Source organism: Pelodiscus sinensis, chromosome 1 (genome assembly GCF_052426305.1).
Source record: "Pelodiscus sinensis isolate ZL-2025 chromosome 1, ASM5242630v1, whole genome shotgun sequence".
Lineage (NCBI taxonomy): Eukaryota > Metazoa > Chordata > Testudines > Trionychidae > Pelodiscus > Pelodiscus sinensis.
In genome coordinates, this window is record NC_143052.1 from 292,481,405 (window position 1) to 292,502,833 (window position 21,429).

General features: G+C 42.3%; 1 protein-coding gene across 3 annotated transcripts in view; it reads right to left on the minus strand.

The window, feature by feature from the left end:
• The window catches only part of LCP1 (lymphocyte cytosolic protein 1), a 56,672-nt gene that overhangs the window by 19,875 nt on the left and 15,368 nt on the right, over positions 1–21,429 (minus strand). For 2 of the 3 annotated variants that reach the window (XM_006118006.5, XM_025182094.3), the window contains exon 3: positions 859–948. In XM_006118006.5, the coding sequence (XP_006118068.1) occupies positions 859–925 (67 nt within the window). In that variant the 5' untranslated portion in view covers positions 926–948. Of the gene's footprint in view, positions 1–858; positions 949–15,115; positions 15,273–21,429 lie in introns of those variants that run through there. The other variant, XM_025182093.3, reaches the window with a different exon arrangement.

Genomic DNA, 21,429 nt, shown 5'->3' on the forward strand with positions numbered 1-21,429 from the left:
TAAGCTACCCAACTTGAGCTACATCAATTGCGTAGTTTAAGTCGAAATAGCTTAATTCGGCTTAATTTGTTTTTTGGCACTGTCTACACAGCAGGAAGTCTGAGAAAGAACACTCTTCCTTTGACTTCCTTTACAGGAGTCAGAGTAAGAAGTACTCCAGCTTGACATTATTTTGACATTATGCCAAAATAACTGTTTGTAGTGTGGACACATCAGTTATTCCAAAATAACACTGCTGTGTAGATGTGCCCTATGTAAGCTATGAGAGACAGAAATGCATATGCTTACAATCAGGGAAGACGGACCAGTGTAAGTAAAGAATAACAGAACAGGGCTTAAAAATTGACAAGGGATATGGATGTTTAAAATACACTCAAATGCAAAAGGATCAAGGATAGGGGGCTGAATATTTTAGGGTTTTTTTTTAATTTGCCTTTGCTTCAGTTCTCCTAGGAGCTATGAACCGATGTATTTATTTTGCTATATCAAAAATCTTTGTGTCGTCTTCTCAGTAATTTGCCGCGTATAAATGGTTTTGGGAAAAATGCTTTAAAACACTCCGTGTCTCATTTTCAAAAAGATATTCAAATTATTTCATAAAACCTGTTTTGCAACCTTCTACTGTATTCATCCAGCAAAGGAATGCTAATACTATACTTCCAGAAAGCTACAGCAGGCTTAAGTAGTTTTATTTGAAAAGGGCTGCACTTGTATGAAGAATACATTATATATATAATTTCCATGTCACCATTCGATAATACTGAAGCATGGCTCATATAACTGAGCCTGGTCAATCAGTACAGAGGAATACAGTACAACTTCACCCAGCGTAATATCTAACATGCCAACTGTACTCACCGATTTTGTTGAAAGCCTCTCTCAACTCTGCCATCTCGTCATCTGAGATGTGTGCCGTCGATGCCATTTTTACTTCTTTGAGTGTAAAGCCTGCAGGAAAATGCAGGTTATCAGTTTGTGCCTTTTAGTTGTAAGAGTCAGAAGTTCAAAGCAATTTCACTTAGAAGTTAGAACTGACAACATGACACTGCATCGGTCTTCAGAATTTACAGCGCAGTTTCCATCTGTATCCAGTAGCGTAACTGTAAGAGGTGACCTTTTCTGATTCTGTAGATCAGGGGTTCTCAAACTTCTTGCATCACAACCCACTTCTAACAACCAAAACTACTACCCAATCTGGGAGGGAGGGGGGGAGGGCAAAGCCTGAGTCCCTCTCCCCAAATCTCGCCACCTGTAGGGGGTTCAAAGCTGAAGCCCAAGGGCTTTAGTCTCAAAAGAGGGCCTGCACCCTGACCCTGACATCCAGGGTGGAAGCTCTCAAGCTTTGCCGTTGGTCTCAAGGCGGTGGGGATTGGGCTTCATCTTGGACTCTGACTCTGGGCTCCAGCAAGACTAAGCCAGCCCTCATGAACCCATTAAAATAAAGTCATGACCCACTTTGGGGTCCCAATCCACAGTTCAGAACTGCTGCCACAGATGCAAATCAACTTTGACTTGCTGCCAAAGTTCTGCTCTTTTGCCAAGTCCCGCCTAAAATGCTTGTCAAGGCAGGTGAATATTTCTGATACTTAAATCCCACCCTCAATTGCTTTAATTACTCTGTAGGGGTGTAGAGGAGGGAGGTAGAACAGGCATATGCTGCACAGCCAGGAATTCCAAAGCACAGCAAAGCACAGTCAGGACAGCTCAGGATTTTTAGGGTGCAAACACATGGTTGGGAACACGCTGCTGCTGCCATAGGAGGAGGCAGTTGGGAACACCAAATAGCGAACGCTTCACCTTGCAGCATACAGGCGAAGGGCCTACTTGGGTCTTCCCTCTAGCAGAACATGTCCCCTGGGACTGGGATACAAAAAACAGAGCCTCCATCTTAGTGACCCCCTCAGCTCAAGGTTGCAACTGTAGCTCTATTGTTTTAGGGGCACTTTGTGGGAGAAAGGAGCACATTGTGCTCTTTCCCTCTCAGTACAACCATGCAACACAAGGAAGGAGTAGGTTCTAAATGCAATTGTGTCCTCATTCTGATTTCACTGAGAACGCTACACAAAGGTGGAAGATTCAGTTCTTTTTCTGTAAGGTGCTTTTCATATCGCTTAACACACTGCTGAAGGTTGCACCCATTCTATGATAATGGGGAGGGGTATTGCCCTGCCCTGCGACTATCATATCTGTTTATAACCTAAATTCTTGGGGGCAGAGACTGTCTACAGTTCTGGGTTCATATGGTACATAGCACAGTGGGGCCCCACTCTTGCTTGGTCCTTAGGCATTAATGTAATAAACATGATTTACAAAATAATATAACAATTACACTACAATAGTATACTGTATGGGCCATAGTTAGAGGATTTGGGGGTGATGCCACAGTTGCAGTGCCTTTATTTAGGAAAGAACCAGAAGAGAATGCACTAAAACCACTTCGAACTGAAAAAAACAAAAACCCCAAAACATCATGAGAATGCCCAGACTGCAAACATTTGTATCATTTTGTAAAAGATATTCAGGGGGATTTGACAAATGAAAGATGATACTTGACACAATTGCTAGAATACTTTGAGTATAGCAGTTAGGTAGCATTTATCTGGATTTCAGGTTTAATCCCTTTCTGAATTTAGGCATTGATTTATAATGCCAGTAAATGAGATGCAAAAGGAGAACGCTTTACGGAAGTAGATTACAAATAAGCCAAAGGCAATGAAATGTGATTTTTTTTCATTCTCTCTGTCTCTACAGTAGCACAGTTTAGCTGCCTAAACTCTGCAAGTTCAAGAACAGAAAATACTTTTTCCATCATGAGAAGAAGGTGGTTCACTTTGCTCAAACTTTCTTGAAGCAATGTCCATAGAGAAGAAGAACACAATATATAAATAAGATTGTAATCTTTATTTATGGCAGGGACTTAGTGTTCATATAGTGCTTAGTACAACTGGGCCTTTGCGTACTACATAAAAGAAATCATATTAATAGTATTTCAAAATATTACTATTAGGGACCTACTAAAGAGGAAAGCATTGAAGATTTATTAAGGCATCCCATTAATTCATTTTTTCAGTGCAGTTTATACTGTCCAGTCTAGATTCTTCATCAAGCAATATGATGTCTAACACTGCTCCAGGAAGATTATTACACACTTCAATAGATAGTACGTACGTGCTATTATTGTTATTTATATCATCACACAATTCAGTTTCAAATATTACGTCAAGTTCACCACATGCATAAATGTTCCCTTTGTAAGCAATGGAGTTGTGCCCACATAAGCTGGTGGAGAATTTAGACCATTAAGTACAATTCAGCCTATTAATAATGGCCACCAAAGACACAGGTTTCACTGCTATTAAAGCTCATGAAACACGGTGAAGTCAATATTATCAGCCCTATTTTACAGACCAGGTGAACAGAGCAGAAAAGTTAAAACTCTGGCCCACAGTTACAGGGTTCCTTTCAGCACACACACCTTAGTTTGATTTTTTTCCTATATTCTCAGTCTCTCTGTACCTTTTACTTTCATCCAATTAATCCTAGTAGCTAATATCCCCTTGTACAGTACTATCAACTGCAATGGAGTTACTCCCAATTCGCCCTGGTGTTCAATTAAAATGGGGTCCTCAGTTTCTACTTTTGTCAGTTAACCCTAAACTCACAGCAGCACAACTCTATCACATGACTTTGCAAGTTTCAAAACTGTTTAAGTTGTAAAACTGGGCATCTTAGTACCCCGCTGCAGATGCATAATATCACAATATTCATATAATGTCAACAACAAAGCCCCTTGTGGTCTGCCACTCCTACGCAGTTTCAAAATTACTTTTAACCCCAATTTGGCAAGAGATTGCAGGAAAGGGAGTAAAAGAATGATGCCTTTACGGTTAATATTTATAGTCTCATATTTGGCCACATTTGCTCAGTAAAGTCAGTGAAGGCCTCCTAAATGAACACAGAGAAGAATCTTGTCCAGTAGGTGTTTACACCAAGAGAAACATTGTGTGTTAATGTCAATGTAATTTATTTTGGAATGACACTGACTGACGGTCTAATTTGTTGGGAATGCCAAGTAATTTTATAGTTTATAGTTCAATAGTTTATAGTTAAGTTATTGTCATTTTTCTGGAATTACCTGAAGTAGTTAAATCAAATACACTGAGAAAAAGAGAACTGTTAAGTCCAGGTGCCTAGTGTACCTTAACCTATGGGGCTAAATGTTTTCTACTTGTTTAATGGAATAAGGAAGCATGAAAATGGCTGTTTTGTTGTACAGTAATTGCATGTATTCTTTAGCTAATTGGATACCTAGATATTATTTTAAAATAAGATCGTCCAGTATGGTGATACTCTATAATAAGTGAAGATTAGACACAATAGTTGCCTTCCAGACTTTCCTAGAGGACATGCATCCTTTTAACAGCTGCTGTCTCAAAGCTCTACAAAACACAAGAACTTCATTGAGCGTCACTGACTTAAACTCTAGCAAAGAAGACTGCATTTATTGACCAGATATTGGTGTCCAACAACTCCATCTGAAATTGAATAAGCTTGTATCTACTTATTCACAGTGCACTGTTATTACTTGTTACACTTTATAAAACTTATATAAAGATACATTCCCTGCTCCAAGAGTTTGCTGAGTAAGTCAGACAAGAGACAAAGGCAAGATAGTAGTTTAAGCAAAGAAGGATGTGGGGAGATTACTGGGTGAGGTGAACAAGGTGGGAAGGACTCCTGAGAGGAAAAGGCTTTGAGGATCTGAGGGAGAAGAGAGGGAAATTGGCAGACAAGAACTAGGAAATTTCCCGAGGGAGAGGGGCAGCGTGAGATTAAGTATAAAACTAAGGAAAAAGAAAGGAGGATAGAGTGAGAAGAGTAAAGGGAATATGAGAGGGAGTGGACACAAAGGAAAGCAGTGATGAAGAATTGGAAGGGATTAGGAAGGGCTTCCTGACATGCAGGAGCATTCTGGCAATCAAAATAGGCCTGGGAAATGGGTTGAGAAAGGCCCTCCCCATGACATCACCCCTGTGTGCTCCTCTAGCCCCGCTCCCTGTGTCATGTCCGGCACGCGGTGCAGGCAGCGGGTCAGGCTCTGAGTACCACGTACAGCATGGACGCGGAGCCGCTTGGAGTGAGGGACAACGGCGTGCAGACACAACGGCCCACTGGACGACAGTCCACCGGGAAATTCCTGGTATCCCGTTGGACCAGTCCGCCCCTGCTGACATGTTATAAGATCGGTGATGAGATTTAAGGAGAGGTTGTTGTGACTGGAGCAGTGAGAAAGGAAAATAGTTTTTAATAACAGTTGGTTTGGGTAAATGGGAGAGAGAAGAGGCAGGAAGGGTAAGGTTAACCAAAATGAAGAATGAGCAAGGTATGGTCAATGGTCAAGGATTATAGCCGTATAAATGGGAGCACTGGGGACTATTACAGAGAATAAAAAGAGAGGACTTGGTAAGACTGAGGACCTGATAAGGGCCACAAGTTGAACGGTGGCAAGATGAGGAAAACAGTGGAGTTGTCAATAGCAAGAAAGAGGCAGAAGTAAATGGAAACAGATTAAAAGGAGAGATGCAAAGCTGTGTTTTGGATAAAATGAATTTAAGGTAGTAGAGGGACATGCAGACTATATGTTACTTAATTCTATGGCTTTGTCTTTTCATTTGCCTGCAATGCACCTCCCATGTTGCAATATAGGAGCAAAGTGTGCAAATGCCTTCTTGCTCCATCTTCTTAACCGTAAATTAATGTTGTTTTGTGTGTTCCTTCATTTAAAAGAAACCCCGTGTGCTGGAAATGCTGACAAACTTGCACTAAAATAGTTTCTGTAAAGCCGTTTCCCTTGTTGTTGTTGTTGTATTTAAAATCATACATTACAACCGTACAATTTGTCTGATTTTAAATTGACCTCCTGCTCAAAAGGAACAGCTATCTCATGGATGTTTTAAAAGATCTAATGACAAACTTTTTTATTCCTAGGACATAATGGAACAACAAAAACAATAGTCTCATAACTGAGAATGAGGAATGAAATGTCACCACTAAATTGACGCACTTCAGCATTCAGGTTCTTTCATTTCTTCTGATTATAAGACCATAGTTAAAAAAATATAAGTACGGTAATCTCATGAATTATTGCATATTACTTGACAAAGTAAGTATGCACTCAGGGTGCAATATAAATAATAAATAGTAAAGTCATTAAAAACTGAATGCTTTCACAATTTATACTAAATTAGTTACTAAAAGCTTTTGTTTCATAAGCTTCTCCATTTTGTGGTTTATCATAGGCACCAGAATGAAAACCATAAAGATATATAAACGCACCTTAAGTAAAGCTGCCCTTTTCCCTGAAGCAAAATGGCAGATTTTATGGGGTGACATTACATTTCATAAACACGTCATTATCAACTCAGCAATGATTTAAAGTGCTGGAATAGTTGAAGAAATAAAGATTTTCCATACACTCTTTACTCTCTGGGGCTTTACTTTGTTATTAGCAGGGATATGAAAGGTTAATTGGCTAAAATTAACGGATGATGTTTACCAGTTCCAGCCCCCACTGGTTAACCAGAATAGCTCCCTGCCTTCCATGGGGCTGCTCCAGTGTCGTGGGCCCGCCAGGGACAGGGGCTGCTTTGGGTGTCCAAAACAACCCTGTCTATGATGGGCCTGGGGATGGGGGGCTCCTTAATTGGTTAGCCAGTTGGGCCTGACTGTGGCAGTGAAACCCCCCTGGGCTGGAGCAGCTCTCCTTAATTGGTTAACCCAGTGTTTCTTAAACTTTTTAAGACTGAGGAACACCTAACAATATTTTTTTTAATGGGGAACACCAAGGATTTTGTTGAACAAAAAAAGGTGGGGAGGGAGTTATTGAGGAAAAAAAAGGGTTGGGGGGAACTTATTGAGCAAAAAAAAAAAAAAAAAAAAAAAGTCGCCTGCCCCTTTAAGGGTGGCCATTTTGAATTCTGTTGTTCTCTGCAGCATACCTCCGACTGCCTTGCCGCACACCGGTGTGCCACCGAACACAGTTTAAGAAACACTGGGTTAACCAGTTAAACATGAAGTAAAGTTTACTTCACTTTTAACCCATTACATCCCTGGTTAATCGTACTGTTTTTTCTAGGGTGTTGTGGGAACGGGGAGGGGAGAATTGAGTATGTCACGTCTCTCAAATGTTCAGCTCCCCCAGCTCCTCTTTCCTACATGGTTTAGTCTCACATAGGCTGCATAAAGTATGGCATCCCTGTGAAATAGAGCATTTAGAGCAGCAGAAGGAAAACACAAGACTGAGCACTCCCCAACCCCTTGACTACACAATATGATTTTCTCTGGAAGTGCTGCATCCCCTTTAACGCTGGTTTTCTTTACTCTTCCTTGCCCTCTCCAAGCTGCCAGTGATCTGAGACCTGATTTCGTTGTGCAGGACTTTGTCACGATTATTGAATAGTTTTCCATTCCACCAGAATGTGAAAAGGAGTCCTGCATTTTCTGATGTATCCCAAGCATGCTTGAAAAATCACAAAGATATACAGGAGTAGGCATGGATGCTGAGAGTCACCAAGCCACACTGTAAACCTGTCTACTGTAGAAACCACTTCAAGTCGGATGTGGCAGCACACCCACCAACCTTATATCCAGCACCTATGGGACTAGGTGGTATCTTTGGGGAATTTTCTTTACCAAATTCTTCCTCCCACCATGTTTCTCAAATCCCCCCTCCTCATTCATGTGCATGTAACTGATGATCATCGGAAGGTCTCTGCTAGGACATTCTTCTCCTAGAATCTCTCAATCTCAAAATCTCTCCCCCTCTTTCTGTCCCTCCCTCCCTAAGATGTATAGTCTCTATAGTTTCACCCCTATGTCCTTTGACCCAGCTACAGTCCCTATGCAAAGACATCCTGTTCAGATTGTGTGTCCAACTACAGGTTGAACCTCGCTGGTCCAGCATCTTCGAGACTGACTGGTCATGAATTAGGGGATTTTCTGGACCAGGGAAGGTCCCTCCCCTCCTGGCCTACGCTGTTACCAGGTTAGGGTTCCAGCCTGCCCCCGCTGCTGCCCCAGCCCAGCCTGGGGCTCTCTAGGGGTACGTCTACACTACATGCCTCTGTCGGCAGAGGCATGTAGATTTGTTTGTTCAGCAAAGGTAAATGAAGCCGCGATTTAAATGATCGCGGCTTCATTTACATTTACATGGCTGCCACGCTGAGCCGACAAACAGCTGATCAGCTGTTTGTCGGCTCGCCGCTAGTCTGGACATTCCACCTGTCGACATCAAAGCCCTTTGTCGGCAGCCCCGGTAAACCTCATTCCACGAGGAATAACGGGGCTGCCGACAAAGGGCTTTGATGTTGACAGGGGGAACGTCCAGACTAGCGGCGAGCCGACAAACAGCTGATCAGCTGTTTGTCGGCTCAGCGCGGCAGCCATGTAAATGAAGCCGCGATCATTTAAATCACGGCTTCATTTGCCTTTGCTGATCTGTCTAATCTACATGCCTCTGCCGACAGAGGCATGTAGTCTAGACACAGCCTCGATGTTTGCAGCCCTGCTGCTGCCAGGGTGGAGCACCATGTCCAGAGATTTGCAGCTAGGGCTGGAACTGTGCATCTACGGCAGAGCTCAGCAGTCAATTTGCTCTGTGGGCAGGGCTGGAGCTACACAGCCAGGGCTTGGGTGGAGGGACGGTGCCAGACTAGGGAGTCCCGGTTAAGGGAGGTACAACCCGTAGCATATTTTGTTTGGGTAGGAAAGTGGCATTTATTTTTTGGGCCTTAGAAATGATTGATGACTGCAGGTAATTTTGCAAGAAAGGCGCATAATGTTTTCTTCTTTTTTTGCTCTCGCACACAGAGAGAGAGAGAGAGAGAGAGAGAGAGAGAGAAAATTTCCTTTTAGTGTGAGATCAACTGAATAATCAATGCTACAAACCACAACATTGTGCCTTAAAAGTTGCTCAACTTTAGTCTTCCGTTCACTGACAAAAAGAGAGAGAGAGAGAATGAAAGAGAGAGAGCGAGCCCTAACTTCTTTAAAATCAACATCCTTAAAGGCAGTAAAGAGAGAGAGCAAAAGAATATAGCTGATGCTCAGCAAAACATATTTAATGCAATCATAGCATCATCTAAAATTTCCCCTTCTATTCTATTTTTGTTATTTTAAGCTGTAATGTTCGTAATATCCTAGAGTCTTCAGTATTGTCAGAGATAAATTGCACCTCTCTGTGCCAACAAGGAAACCCAGGATGGATTCACAGCCTGGGAGGACAGATAGCACTTCAACTGTCTTCCTGAGTTTCTGCCAGAATGGAGGCAGGTTGAATTTATATGTGGGGCTCTGCAGGAATCTAGCGGACATCAATGCTTTAGCGATCTAGATTGATGCATCAATGCCCCTTAGTACTAACCTGCAGTACTCTTACTTTTCAGTCTGAAAGTTCTTCAACAGACCAACAATCTTTACCATTTGTGTGGTGATTCAGTTATGTGGTTTAATGATTTTTCACTAGCAGCCTAAGGCAAAAGTTGAACCCACAACTCCAAAAGCAAAAGAGTCCACTGCAACACTTTGTACTTCACTGGTTATTTAGCATCACAGAATCATAGAAAAGTAGGACTAGAAGGATGCTTAATAAGCCATCTATTCTAGTCCTCTGCACTCAAGGCAGGACTAAGTAATGAACACCTGACAGGTGTTTGTCTAACAATCTTAAAAACCTCAAATAATGAAGATTCCACAGCCTCTCTCAGAAATTTGTCCCAGTTCTCAATTACTCTGAGTTAGGAAGTTTTGCCTACTGTCCAACCTAAACCGCCCTTGCTGCAGTTTAAGCCTGTTACTTTTTGTCCTATCCTCAGAGGTTAAGAACAATCTTTCTCCCTTTTCTTTGTAACAATCTTTCATGTACTCAAAAACTGTTATGCACCCCCACAGTCCTCTCTTCTCCCAACTAAACAAATTCAATTTTTCAATCTTTTCTTATCTGTCATACTTTCTAGATCTTTAATTATTTTTGTTGCTCTTCCCTGGACTTTCTTCAATTTGTCCACATCTTTCCTGAAATATGATATCCAGAACTGGACACAATACTCCACCTGGGGCTTAATCAGCATGCAGAATAGATTGGAACAATTACCTCTTGTTTCTTGCTTACAATGCTTTTGCTAATGCATCCCAGAGTGATGTTTGCTTTTCTTACAACAGTGTTATACTGTTGAATCATATTTTAGCTTGTGGTCCACTATGACCCCCAGATACTTTTCTGCAGTACTGCTTTGTAGACTGCTGTGTTTGACTGCATTAGGAAACACCCACAATTTGTGAACAAGTTATCAAATTAAAATTTAATTCTTAATAAAATGACTTCCAAAATCACTGAAGAGCACAGACTGGCTAATGTATTTTGATAGCTTCAGAGGGGTAACCGAATTAGTTTGTAACTGGAAAAACTTAAACAACAAATAGTCTAGTAGCACCTTACAGGCTAACAAAATATGTAAATGATATAATGAGCTTTCGTGGACAGAACCCACTTAAGAAAATGCTCATTTTCTAGGTGTACGTTCTTTGTAGTGTGTCCATCCGCCCACTTAAATAGCTTCAAATACAAGATAATGTTAAATGTTTCATTCTAAGTTTCTAAAGGGCACTGAATTAAATTCTAAAGAGCCAGAAAAGTACATGACTATATTAACAATACTGTAACATTTTTATAATTGTAGTCCCTAGAGCAGTGGTTCTCAAACATTTTGGCTCGTGGCTCACTCCCTCAATGCAGACCTTTCCGCAGATCACCAGCCCATGATAACAAAACAGATGCAGGAGGAGAGGAAAGGTGCGGGATCTAGCTGGGAGGTAAGGTGCAGTAGCAGGCTGAGAGTGGGGAGACTGGGAGAGAAGGAGTGTGCAGAAGGGTGATGGTGGTGCAGGGTGCTAAAGAATCAGTGCAGGCTCCCCACGGTGTGTGGGAGGGGGGAGAGGGAGGGCAAGCCCTGAGCCTGTGGCTCACCTGTAAATGGTTGCGGACCACTAGTGGTCCATGAACCATATTTTGAGAACCAGCGCCCTAGTGGTTTCAACCAGGTTGAGACCCCACTGTGCAAAGTACTGTACAAAACTACAGAGCAAGATTCTGCCATCCTCATGAAATCAATGGGACTATTTCTGTGATTAACAGATCCCCAGCATGAATAAGAGCTTCACAGTTGGTTCACAGTAAATGATAATACTTACTTCCAAAAGACTACGCCCACCCCCAATTCAGCCACTGTGTGATAAAGATGCTGCTTCTGATATCTTTACATTTACTTCAGGAAGTGAGACTCTGAAGAGACTTTCGTAAAGTGACATTTAACTCTGCTTTGAAGGCAACATGGTGGCACAACACAAGTCTTAGTTTTATATGCTTTCAAGAGAGGACCCACTGTTTCTCAACACAACTTATTAACTGTTTAAGGCCAAACCTTAGGTGTCAGACCAAGCTTAAGTAAACAGACTTTATGCAAGGGAGCTCCAGTGAGATTGTAGGGTAATGGAGTTTTCCTTCCTTCATGACAGTAGGGTTGCCAAATGGTTTAAACAAAAATACTGGACACAGTTGACATTACATCACAATCTACATTACATGTTATTTAGAAAATACCGGACATTTATATTTTCTCAATTTGTTTCCCAAACAGAAAGCTCAAATTCTGGACTGTCCGGTTCAAAACTGAACACCTGGCAACCCTACATGACAGCCTTGTTACTACTGGACTGTAGTAGTGGCTGCTAATCATAGAATCATTGAGCTGGAAAAGACCTCCGGAGGTCATCAAGTCCAACCCCCTGCCCAAGGCAGGACCAATCCCAACTAAATCAACCCAGCCAGGGCTTTGTCAAGCTGAGACTTAAAAACCTGTAGGGATGGAGATTCCACCACTTCCCTAGGTAACCCATTCCAGTACTTCACCAGCCTCCTAGTGAAATAGTTTGTCCTAATATCCAACCTAGACCTCCCCCACTGTAACTTGAGACCATTGCTCCTTGTTCTGCCATCCGTCACTACTGAGAACAGCTTTTCTCTGTCCTCTTTGGAGTCTGGTATTTTCTGATTTTTTCCATGCCAGGAGGCAAAAATCCCAGGTGCTTACCGGATTCTGCAAGATTGCTGTCCGGCCTGGAGCAGGGAGACAAGATGGAGAATGGCCGCCAGCAGCCTGTTAGGGCCAAAAAGCCTCAAAAGCATTTCTTAAAGGGGCCACATTTTTTTTTAATTTTAAAAATTTTTCTCTCAACAACTTTGGTCTACCCCTTCCCTTTCCCCTCCCCCGCAATAGTTTAACCAAAAAAATCACTGAGGAAAAAATTCTATCTGGCAACTCTACTTTCAATGAATTACTATTTTCCAAGTAAACAAAATTGTCCTTATGCCTGCTGTTCTAAACCTGTTCAGACCCTACCTAATTCTGCCTCTCCTTACCTACCTGCCCTTGTATCTTATTACCTCACCCATCCTCTGTACTGTGCCAATGCCCTGTTTGTCTGCTTTTCCCACAACCAATTCTGAATTTTCCCATCAAGGAGAATCACTTTAGTGATTTGTTCAAGACACTATCTGCCTAAATCACCTACCTCTCAGTTTCTTCGATTCATGAATGAACTGCTCCTAGGCTTGAAGGGAAGGAGGTGACATGTTGGGGAGGAGAGTCCTAAGGACACTAGAACTGAATCTGTGGATCTGCCTGCCCTCCCCGCTACCGCTGTGCTGCTACCTCTGTATTAGAGGTAGCAGCACAGGGTGGTGGGGCAGGTGGGAGCCAGTACACACGGGGAGCCAGCTTTTAAATAAGTTCTCTGGATCCCAGGGAGCCGTCTGCCCCCTCGCATTGCTGCCTCTGATGAATAATTTGACCGATGAAGATAATTAAAACCCTCCTGTTTTCCTTAGGATCAATTTATTCTGTACCCGCAGCACCCAGGTTCCTTTTTGTTAATCCCACCAGGCTAGGTTTAGTACAGAGTGACCAATGATGAGCCCATCACTGTATGATAACAAGTTCAAAGGTAGCATGTGGTTTGATTTGGTAAGCATATTTGTCTACCATGGGAATTTGACTAGATTCTGCAGCTGTGTAGGAGACAGATAATTAGATGAATTAGTCATCTGGTTGTCAAATTAAACAGTGACTTATCTTCAATCTCCTTGTTTCACCAGCCATTTCCTATATACACACACTTTCCAAAGTAAGCACATATTTTAATAAAGTCTTTGTGATAACCATTGCTGTAAGATCTCCATCAAAATCTGTGTGTTAAGGTCATCTCTTTCATGGAGTTATATTGTTCAACTGAATTTTGAGCTCTTCGCCTTATTGGGCTTAAAAATCAATGGCATGGCATGGCATAACACTATCTGTTTCATGCTAGTTTTGTGACATGGGGGGAGATTATACTCAGTGAATGCCATTCTGCACATGCTTCCAGTCACTTTTGAAAAGTAACTTACAAATTCTAGAGCCATGTTACATCATCCACATTTAAGCAGAACTCTTAATTTACTTCAGTGGAGGCTTCTGATTAAAAATGGATACTATGATATGGCCTCTAATTTTTCTGGGGTGATGGAGAACATGTTATCACTTAGTTTTAGTTCTGGGATGATAGTAAATAAATTTTGACACACTCAGGAAAAAGCAGAACTTTTTATCGGCCAAAATCACACCTTTATGCAGAACTACCTAACTGTGCTTTTGGGAATTTCCCAAATAATCACAGTGCTGTTAGTGCCCACTCTTAATGGTATTTCCCAATAAGAAGGGGTTTTTGAAATTGTTTCTACTGGATGCAAGGCGAGACTGTCTGGGCTTTCCCCTGCCCTCCCTTTCTACTCATTCTCTACTTTCAAGTCATCTGTTATCATGGAGGTCTGACTCACCCCTTCAGAATGAGCAGGGGACATATGTATATGGAAGGTCCCATCAGCAAAAGAATGACAACTCCATTTGTTAGTGATCCATCTACATTTCTACACAGGGCTCTCCTTTGTGGGGCCTGGGAGAGTAGAATTCGTGGGGCCCCCTACAATCCAGGGGGAGGCCAAAAATGAGGGGTTCAATGTGTGAGAGGACGCTTCTGTGGAGAAGGCTGGGAGTGCAAGGCAGTATGATGATCAGAATGGAAGGGCAGGGTCTTGGTGAGAAATCAAAGTCACCCAGAGACATAATGTTCTATACGGCATACAGCCAATGTTTAGTGAAACTTGATTTAACTTCATGGGGAATCCATGCCTTCCTGGTCGATGGAGGCAAGAAAATCTATGGAGAGTATGGAACGACAGGATCACTAGAATGGCCCTTGTTTGCGCAATTACCTGAATGCTCAGAAGAGATAAAGCAACCTAGAGAATCCCGAGATTTTAACACACAATAAACGGAGTCTAAATCACAGCCCATTCAAGTCAATAGCAATACTTTGACTGACTGACAAGTGCACTTTGGCTCAGGCTCTTAAAAAAAACCAAGTATTATTCTGAGGCTCTCTCATGTCAATTTTTAAGCACAAGTCCTCATTGAAATCAGTGATAAATTCTGCCTTAAAATTGATTGTCCAATATGACTCCCATCATCCGAGAAGGGACAGCATAATGAAATTAAAGAGATCATAACAGATTAGATTATCTGAACTTCCTAATACGCAAAATATCATATTTTAAGCTATAACAGAAAAACTACACCATCATATCAATCTTCTTCATAATCTAAATGGTTAATATTACTTATCCACCCAACTTTTTCAAATGGATCAAATGCAGACAATAACTCCAATACAAATCAAACAAATGGCAATATACCAGAATACTACACCACCAAACATTTGGGAGTATATTAGAAATAATCTGCACCAGATGGAAAAATGATTTATGCCGTTACTTTGCTGTTACTCCTTGTGACCACAGGTTCCTGTGCAGTTAAACTGCTAGAGCGCACAGTGAGGGCAGATGCACCGAAAAATAACAGGTGCTATAAGCATATCAGAAATCTAATGCTATGGTTCAAACTACCAGGAAGAATGAGCAATATGCAAGATCCAACTAAAACTGGAAGTATTTTTGAAAAGTTACCTTGTTTTAAAGCCTTTCTTTCCAAGCTGAAGTGCTTCTTGTCAACCTTCAATATGTCACTCCAATGAAGGAAGTGACTAGAATGTCCTCATCTGTCAGTGAGCTAGATTTTGTCTTTATAAGGAAATATACTTACTTTGAGCAACCTCCCCCCCCCATCACCTGATTACTCACATAGAGGAGGTCACATTGAAATGTAGAGCTCGTTCCATTTCCTCTTTGTGTCTCTTAAAAGCATCCTTCTCTTCTCTCTCTCTCCCCCACCCCCCATATATAAGGAATATACACATACAATTTATGCCACTTCTTTTTCTAAATTAAACAATTACAGTTCAGTCATACTAAGGCTCCAAGTAAAAAGCACTTTAAATGAGGTATGAATGTAATTTACACCTACTTTAATCTACCTCTACTCTGCCAGAATAATGTTTAGGGGGTCTTCAAGTAATTTAAAATCAGGCTCTTGGTAAGTAAAAGTGACTCTTGAGAATGGTGGGAACTTGGGGCAAAATCCGGGTTGCACAGAAGTCAATAGGAAAACTCCCATTAATTTCCATGGGATTCTGAGATGTAGACTACTTGGGAACTCCCTCCCCCCCACACTTGAATTATAAACCACATGGTTAAGATTCCACTACTGATGCAAATAAAGTGATCTGGGCATGCATGTTGTAATATAAAGGTTTCTTATTACAGTTATTTCTTATGAAAAGAAAGATCCAATTTACAAGGCACATTTTGACAGGTTCAGCAGTAGATACATATTAACAAGCACAGGAAGAGTTTGTTGATGACTGAAGATAAAGCAGAAAAAGAAGATCTTAGACAGATAATGTGACTCAAAAGGACTATTAGGCCACAAAGGTTAGCAGAGCATTGTACTGAATGGGCTACAAACCTCCAGTACTGGAGATGCCACACAAGAAGTAAATGTGGCTGCTGAACGCAAGTTTCATTTTATTTAATACTTGATTTTGCTTAATAATTATATAGTGCTTTTCATTTTTAAAGGATTTTACAGTCATGAATTAATCCTCATGATCTCCCTGTGCTGTACACAAACATTACTGTTCCCATATTCCCAGGAGGGAACCTGAAGCAGAGAAGTATAGGACTTATTCAAAGCCACAGTGCTAGAGCTGGGATTAGAATGCAGGCAGCCTGGCCCCACACTCAGAACACACCCTCACCCTGTGCTAGCCAGAAGGCAGCATGCCACTACTTAGTACTAGTCATGAGACAAAACTGGAACCTTAATGTACTGGGCCTTTGCACAGGCACACAAATGTCCTGCATCTCAAACCCAGGCCTGGGAATCCCCCAGAAAGTTGCCACATCCTAACATCTACCCAGCATCTGCTGACACTGGTAGCCAAGAAGCTACAGTAATAGGACTATATCCTTTGCCAAAGCACCTCCCACATGAGCCCTGATTGGGGGAATCACGTGGCTGCACCAAACACACTTTTTAAGCCAGAAGCAAGCACAATAAATTTTATTTCCTGTTGTGCCTGCCTTGAACACTGCTCATCCTTGACTCCTGCCTCCAGCCCTATTCTTGCCCCACTCCTGGCTCTAGCCTCCTTCCATCTTTGCTCCTGTTCCATGCTTGGTTCTTGCTTCTGCTCCAGCCCTTATACCTTGCCTTCAGTCATCAGGTACCAGTCCTAGCTCCAGCTCCAGTCCCATTGCTGACTTTGACTTGGCAACTGGCTCTGGCGCTGACCCTTAGCTCATTCCCCATTTAGTCTAGCATCCTGTCTCCAAAAGTGGCCAATACTAGGGCTGTGTCTACACTGGGCCACTTATTCCGGAAAATCAGCCGCTTTTCCGGAATAAGCTGCGAGCTGTCTACACTGGCCCTTGAATTTCCGGAAAAGCAACAATGCTCTACTGTACAAAATCAGCCGCTATTCCGGAAAAACTATTCTGCTCCCGCTCGGGCATAAGTCCTTATTCCGGAACACTGTTCCGGAAAAGGGCCAGTGTAGACAGCCCAGTAGTCTTTTCCGGAAAAAAGCCCCGATAGCGAAAATGGCTATCGGGGCTCTTTTCCGGAAAAGCGCGTCTACATTGGCCACAGACGCTTTTCTGGAAAAAGGGCTTTTCCGGAAAAGCAGCCTGCCAATGTGGATGCTCCTTTTCCGGAAAAACTGAAAACGGAATATTATTCCGTTTTAAGCATTTCCGGAAATTCATGCCAGTGTAGACGCAGCCTAGATGTTTCAGAACCCCATAGTAGGCAGATGTAGGATAATCTGCCTTCAGCTAGGTCTCGTCAAGATCTGTAATATGAAGTATGAGGTTTAATATCCCTTCCTAAACCTTTGTTATCATTCATTAGGATAAAACTTTGGATATTCTTATGTATATAAATGCCCAATCTCATTTTTAATCCATCTAAATTCTTTACCGTAGTGAATTCCCGTGGCAAGAAATTCTGCAGTCTAATTATGCATTCTTAAACATAATCTTTGTCAGTTTTGAATGTGCTACTTTTAGCGTCGCTATGTTTTTATTCGTGATACATAGAAAACAGATGCTCCTGATCTACTTTCACTTGACTATTTGTTATTTTATAAAATTGTCATGTGCCCTCTTATTTTTCTAAAATAATGAATCTCAATCTTTTCAATTCCTCTTCATGAGAGCTAGTCCAACCTGTGGAAGAAAACAATGTCCGAGGCAGATCTTCCCTTGCTGCAGCTCGTAATAAAACTGCCTCTGGCTACTTGTTTCTTAAACACAACGCAGAGTGAAGGCTTGTTTTCATCCACAAACCCTTAGTCATTCTCATTGCCTTTCTCTGAACTCCCTCTAATTCTGCAATATTCTGCAATGGAATGGTTTTCTATACACAGTATTCCAGATGAGGACACACCAGGGAATTTAGATAATGACAATAATAATAATTTTGGTATTCTTCATCCAATTCCCTATAAATCACTGCATCTCGTTCAGTGTGTTTTTGTTTGTTTTGTCTTTACTGTATTAAGCAGAGATTTGAATAGTCTATCTACAGACACTTAAGTCCCTTACCTGAGTTAATAGTCAATTTAGGAGTAAAGTACTTTTGTAAAGTGCAGGAGTAACTAATTATTATCCCTCCAGTATTCATTATGCTGTATTTAAGAACATCAAGCTTCATTTGCCATCCTATAACATATTCATCTACCATCCATTCATTCTTGCTTATGTGTCTCCGAAGCTCCTCCCAGTCCTCTGTAATCCCGACTAAAATAATTTACTGTGTATCATCTGCAAATCTTGCTACCTCACTATTAACCCCCTGCTCCTTCAGGATCATTAAAAAAATATAGTTAACAATTCAGCACCTAGAAAGGAATTTTGAAGCATCCCAGGTTAACCTCTTGCCATGCAAAACCAATCCACTTAATTCTACTCTTTGTTTCCTGTCTCCTGGCCCACTTTTGATCCACAACAATATTTTGCCTCTCCCTTGTGACTAGCTTTGTTAGTAATCTCTCGTGAAGGACCCTGTCAAAGGCTTTAAAAGTGTAGATTGCATCAGATGGTTCTTGGTGCAAACCCCATTCCTCTTGTGGGCCAGGAGGCTCCTGAAGGCACTACATAGTGCTGGCGTGGAGAACCTCTGGAGCCTCACAGCTCCAAGTGCCTGCAGCTTCATGTTCCTGGCCAATGGGAGCTGCAGGAAGCTGTGGTCTAGCCTTCTTCCCGCAGCTACCTCTTTTCCTGCTTGAGTTCTGAAATACACTGCTGAGAGGCTTCCATGGGGGAATCTAAAAATGTTGTTTAGTTGCAAACATTCAAGCTTAAGTACTCATTAAACCTATCCCAGCTAAGGTTCTTTCATGACAATGAACTATTTACATTTTCCACAACGCATCTTTAAAATGTCAAGCAAATAATAACAATAGCAATAAACAATGGTTGTCACTGAAAACATCCACTGATGTGATTTAACACCTAATTCCTTCCTCTCCAATAGCTAAAAACGTTGTATGTCATTTCATAGCTATGTTGGCCTCAGGATTCTAGAAGGACAAAGTCACAAGGAAATAGGTTTCATTGGACCAACATTTGTTGGTGAAAGAGACAGTCTTTTGAGTTCATACACAGCTTTTCTTCAAGACTTGAAGACGGACTCTGTGTAAGCTCAAAACTTTATTGCTCTCACCAACAGATGTTGGTCTAGTACATACTATGTCACTTAAAAGACTTTAAATATCACCTGCCCTAGCTACAGGAAACTCCTTTTTGTGTCTAATCTTTCAGCACTGACATTGTCCCCCCCACCTATTTACCCAACACACAGGCACTGTTCTTTGTCCGTTGATCGGATAAAGCCATTCTAACTCAGAATCCCAGCACTGGCTTCCGCTTGCATGCTGCATTGAGTTGGAATTTCTCCTCCTCTCCCTCACACAACTCCATCTTGACCTGACAGATCTTGGACCTTGCTTCTCACTACGTCCTTTAGCCGTCTTTTCCTTCTCCCAAGGTTGATGCCATGTTCTCTTCTGAAAACGAGCAGACTAGCCATTTAAGGTTGGTGGGGCCAGGGAAAGTCTTTGGAGACAGTATGATCCTGTTCTAGATTTTTTCTGGAACCAAGCCTGTGGGAAAGGGGAAGTAGGTGAGACCAGGAGGAAGTAGTGTTCTATTGGACACAGAAACCTAGACAACTCCCTTTGTTTGTGGCCTTACACTAAAGCTCCAGTACCAGAGTGGTTTGGAACTCTTGTATCTGAGAGATACCGAGTCAATGCTGGGGGTCAAACTTCCACCAAGCCACTCTCTCTGCCAATCTCAGTGGGACCCAATGAGCAGAGTACAGAGCACTAACAAGACCAGATGAGAACGGGGTTGGGTATAAAAGCAGCTTCCTTCTACAATATTACCAATCCTAAAAGTTCACAAATTGAGTCAGACACAGTGAGTCAGGAGATTGGTCCATGGTGCATGAGGTTTTGGGGTTTTTTTCTTTTGTTTTTTTTTTTTTTTTTTAAGATAATGTGGTTTTTGTCTGCCTATTTATTTTCAAATTCCTCTTTCCCACCCCTGATGTGAGTGGAGCAAGTTTTGCCAATGGCCCAAATTCATAGAGTAAAATAATTTGATGCCTCCCACTTCTCCTCCCAGTGTAGGTGTTCCCACTGTCTTCCAGTCTCTCCCCCGAGGCCAATATTCTAAGCCATTAATTCTGTGCCCTGCTGCCCCCACATTTACCTCTCCCTTCCCCAGCAATAATTATGCTGCATGCATCTCCCTATAAATTCTGCCCTCAGTCCTACATCTCTGCATGCCCCGCCCAAAAATTGCACCACCCATCGCCCATATCATGTTTGCCCCTTGGCACATCTCTGCTCCAAGGCCTAGGGTCCCTCATCCTTCTCTCCCAAGCTTTGTGGGCAGTTGCAATGGGGTCCGCTTCTCCCTCTTCCTAGGCTTGGTGTGGTAGAGAAGAAGTAGGTGGGGAGGAGCAGACAGACCCTTTGTTCACTTCCCCCTTGGAAATGCTGGGCTCTTCTAGCCACCTCTTCTGCCCCTCCCTGCCACCAAATGGTGTCTGTTGCTACCTCCCTTCCCTCTCCAAAATCTTCTTGGGAGTTCTGAGGGGAGGGAGAAGAGCTTGCCCTGACTCCTGAGCCAGCCCTAATTGACTGCTGTACACCAAGATGCAGGCAGTGCAGAAGGCAGACAACCAGAGGGGGCGTGCCCTGGCCAGACCCGGAACTGAATAAAAACTGAAGCCTCTGGCATCCTCTAGAGGTTGGTTCTTCCTTTTAATCTATTTCCCTTTCCACTTTCTAACTACCTAACTTTTCTGACTCTTCCCCTCATTCTCTTTCTGCCTGCTCTAACCCAGGCATGTGGCCTCTAACAACCCCCTTCTCCTTCCCACTTCTCTTTGCAGCACCCAGCCTTGCTCCCCATTTATCTCTGCAGCTCCCTGGCAAGAACTCCCTAGCACTTAGCTTCTCCATCCTAACCGATAGCTCTTACAGCTCAGCAGTTCTGCAGCCCAGGAGACTATTTAAATTGCTATCAGTTCCCTGTAAGGAGAGGAACTAGGCCTGCCCCATGAGGAACTTGCTGCCCTTCCACAATACACAAAATTCTTTACACGGAACAGGGATAGTGAACTCCAAAAGTGAAGGAGTGGATGAAATACAGAAGTGCCATTCTCAACCTCTTCATAGTTGTTTTCAAGGTTGCAGGCTCCACTTTTCTCCCCAGCAAAAACAGCAATGACCGTTGTCACAGAGCTCATGGTGCATCTTATTGTTAGACTGAAAGCAGAGGCGGTGGCAGCCTATTGGGGCTGTATA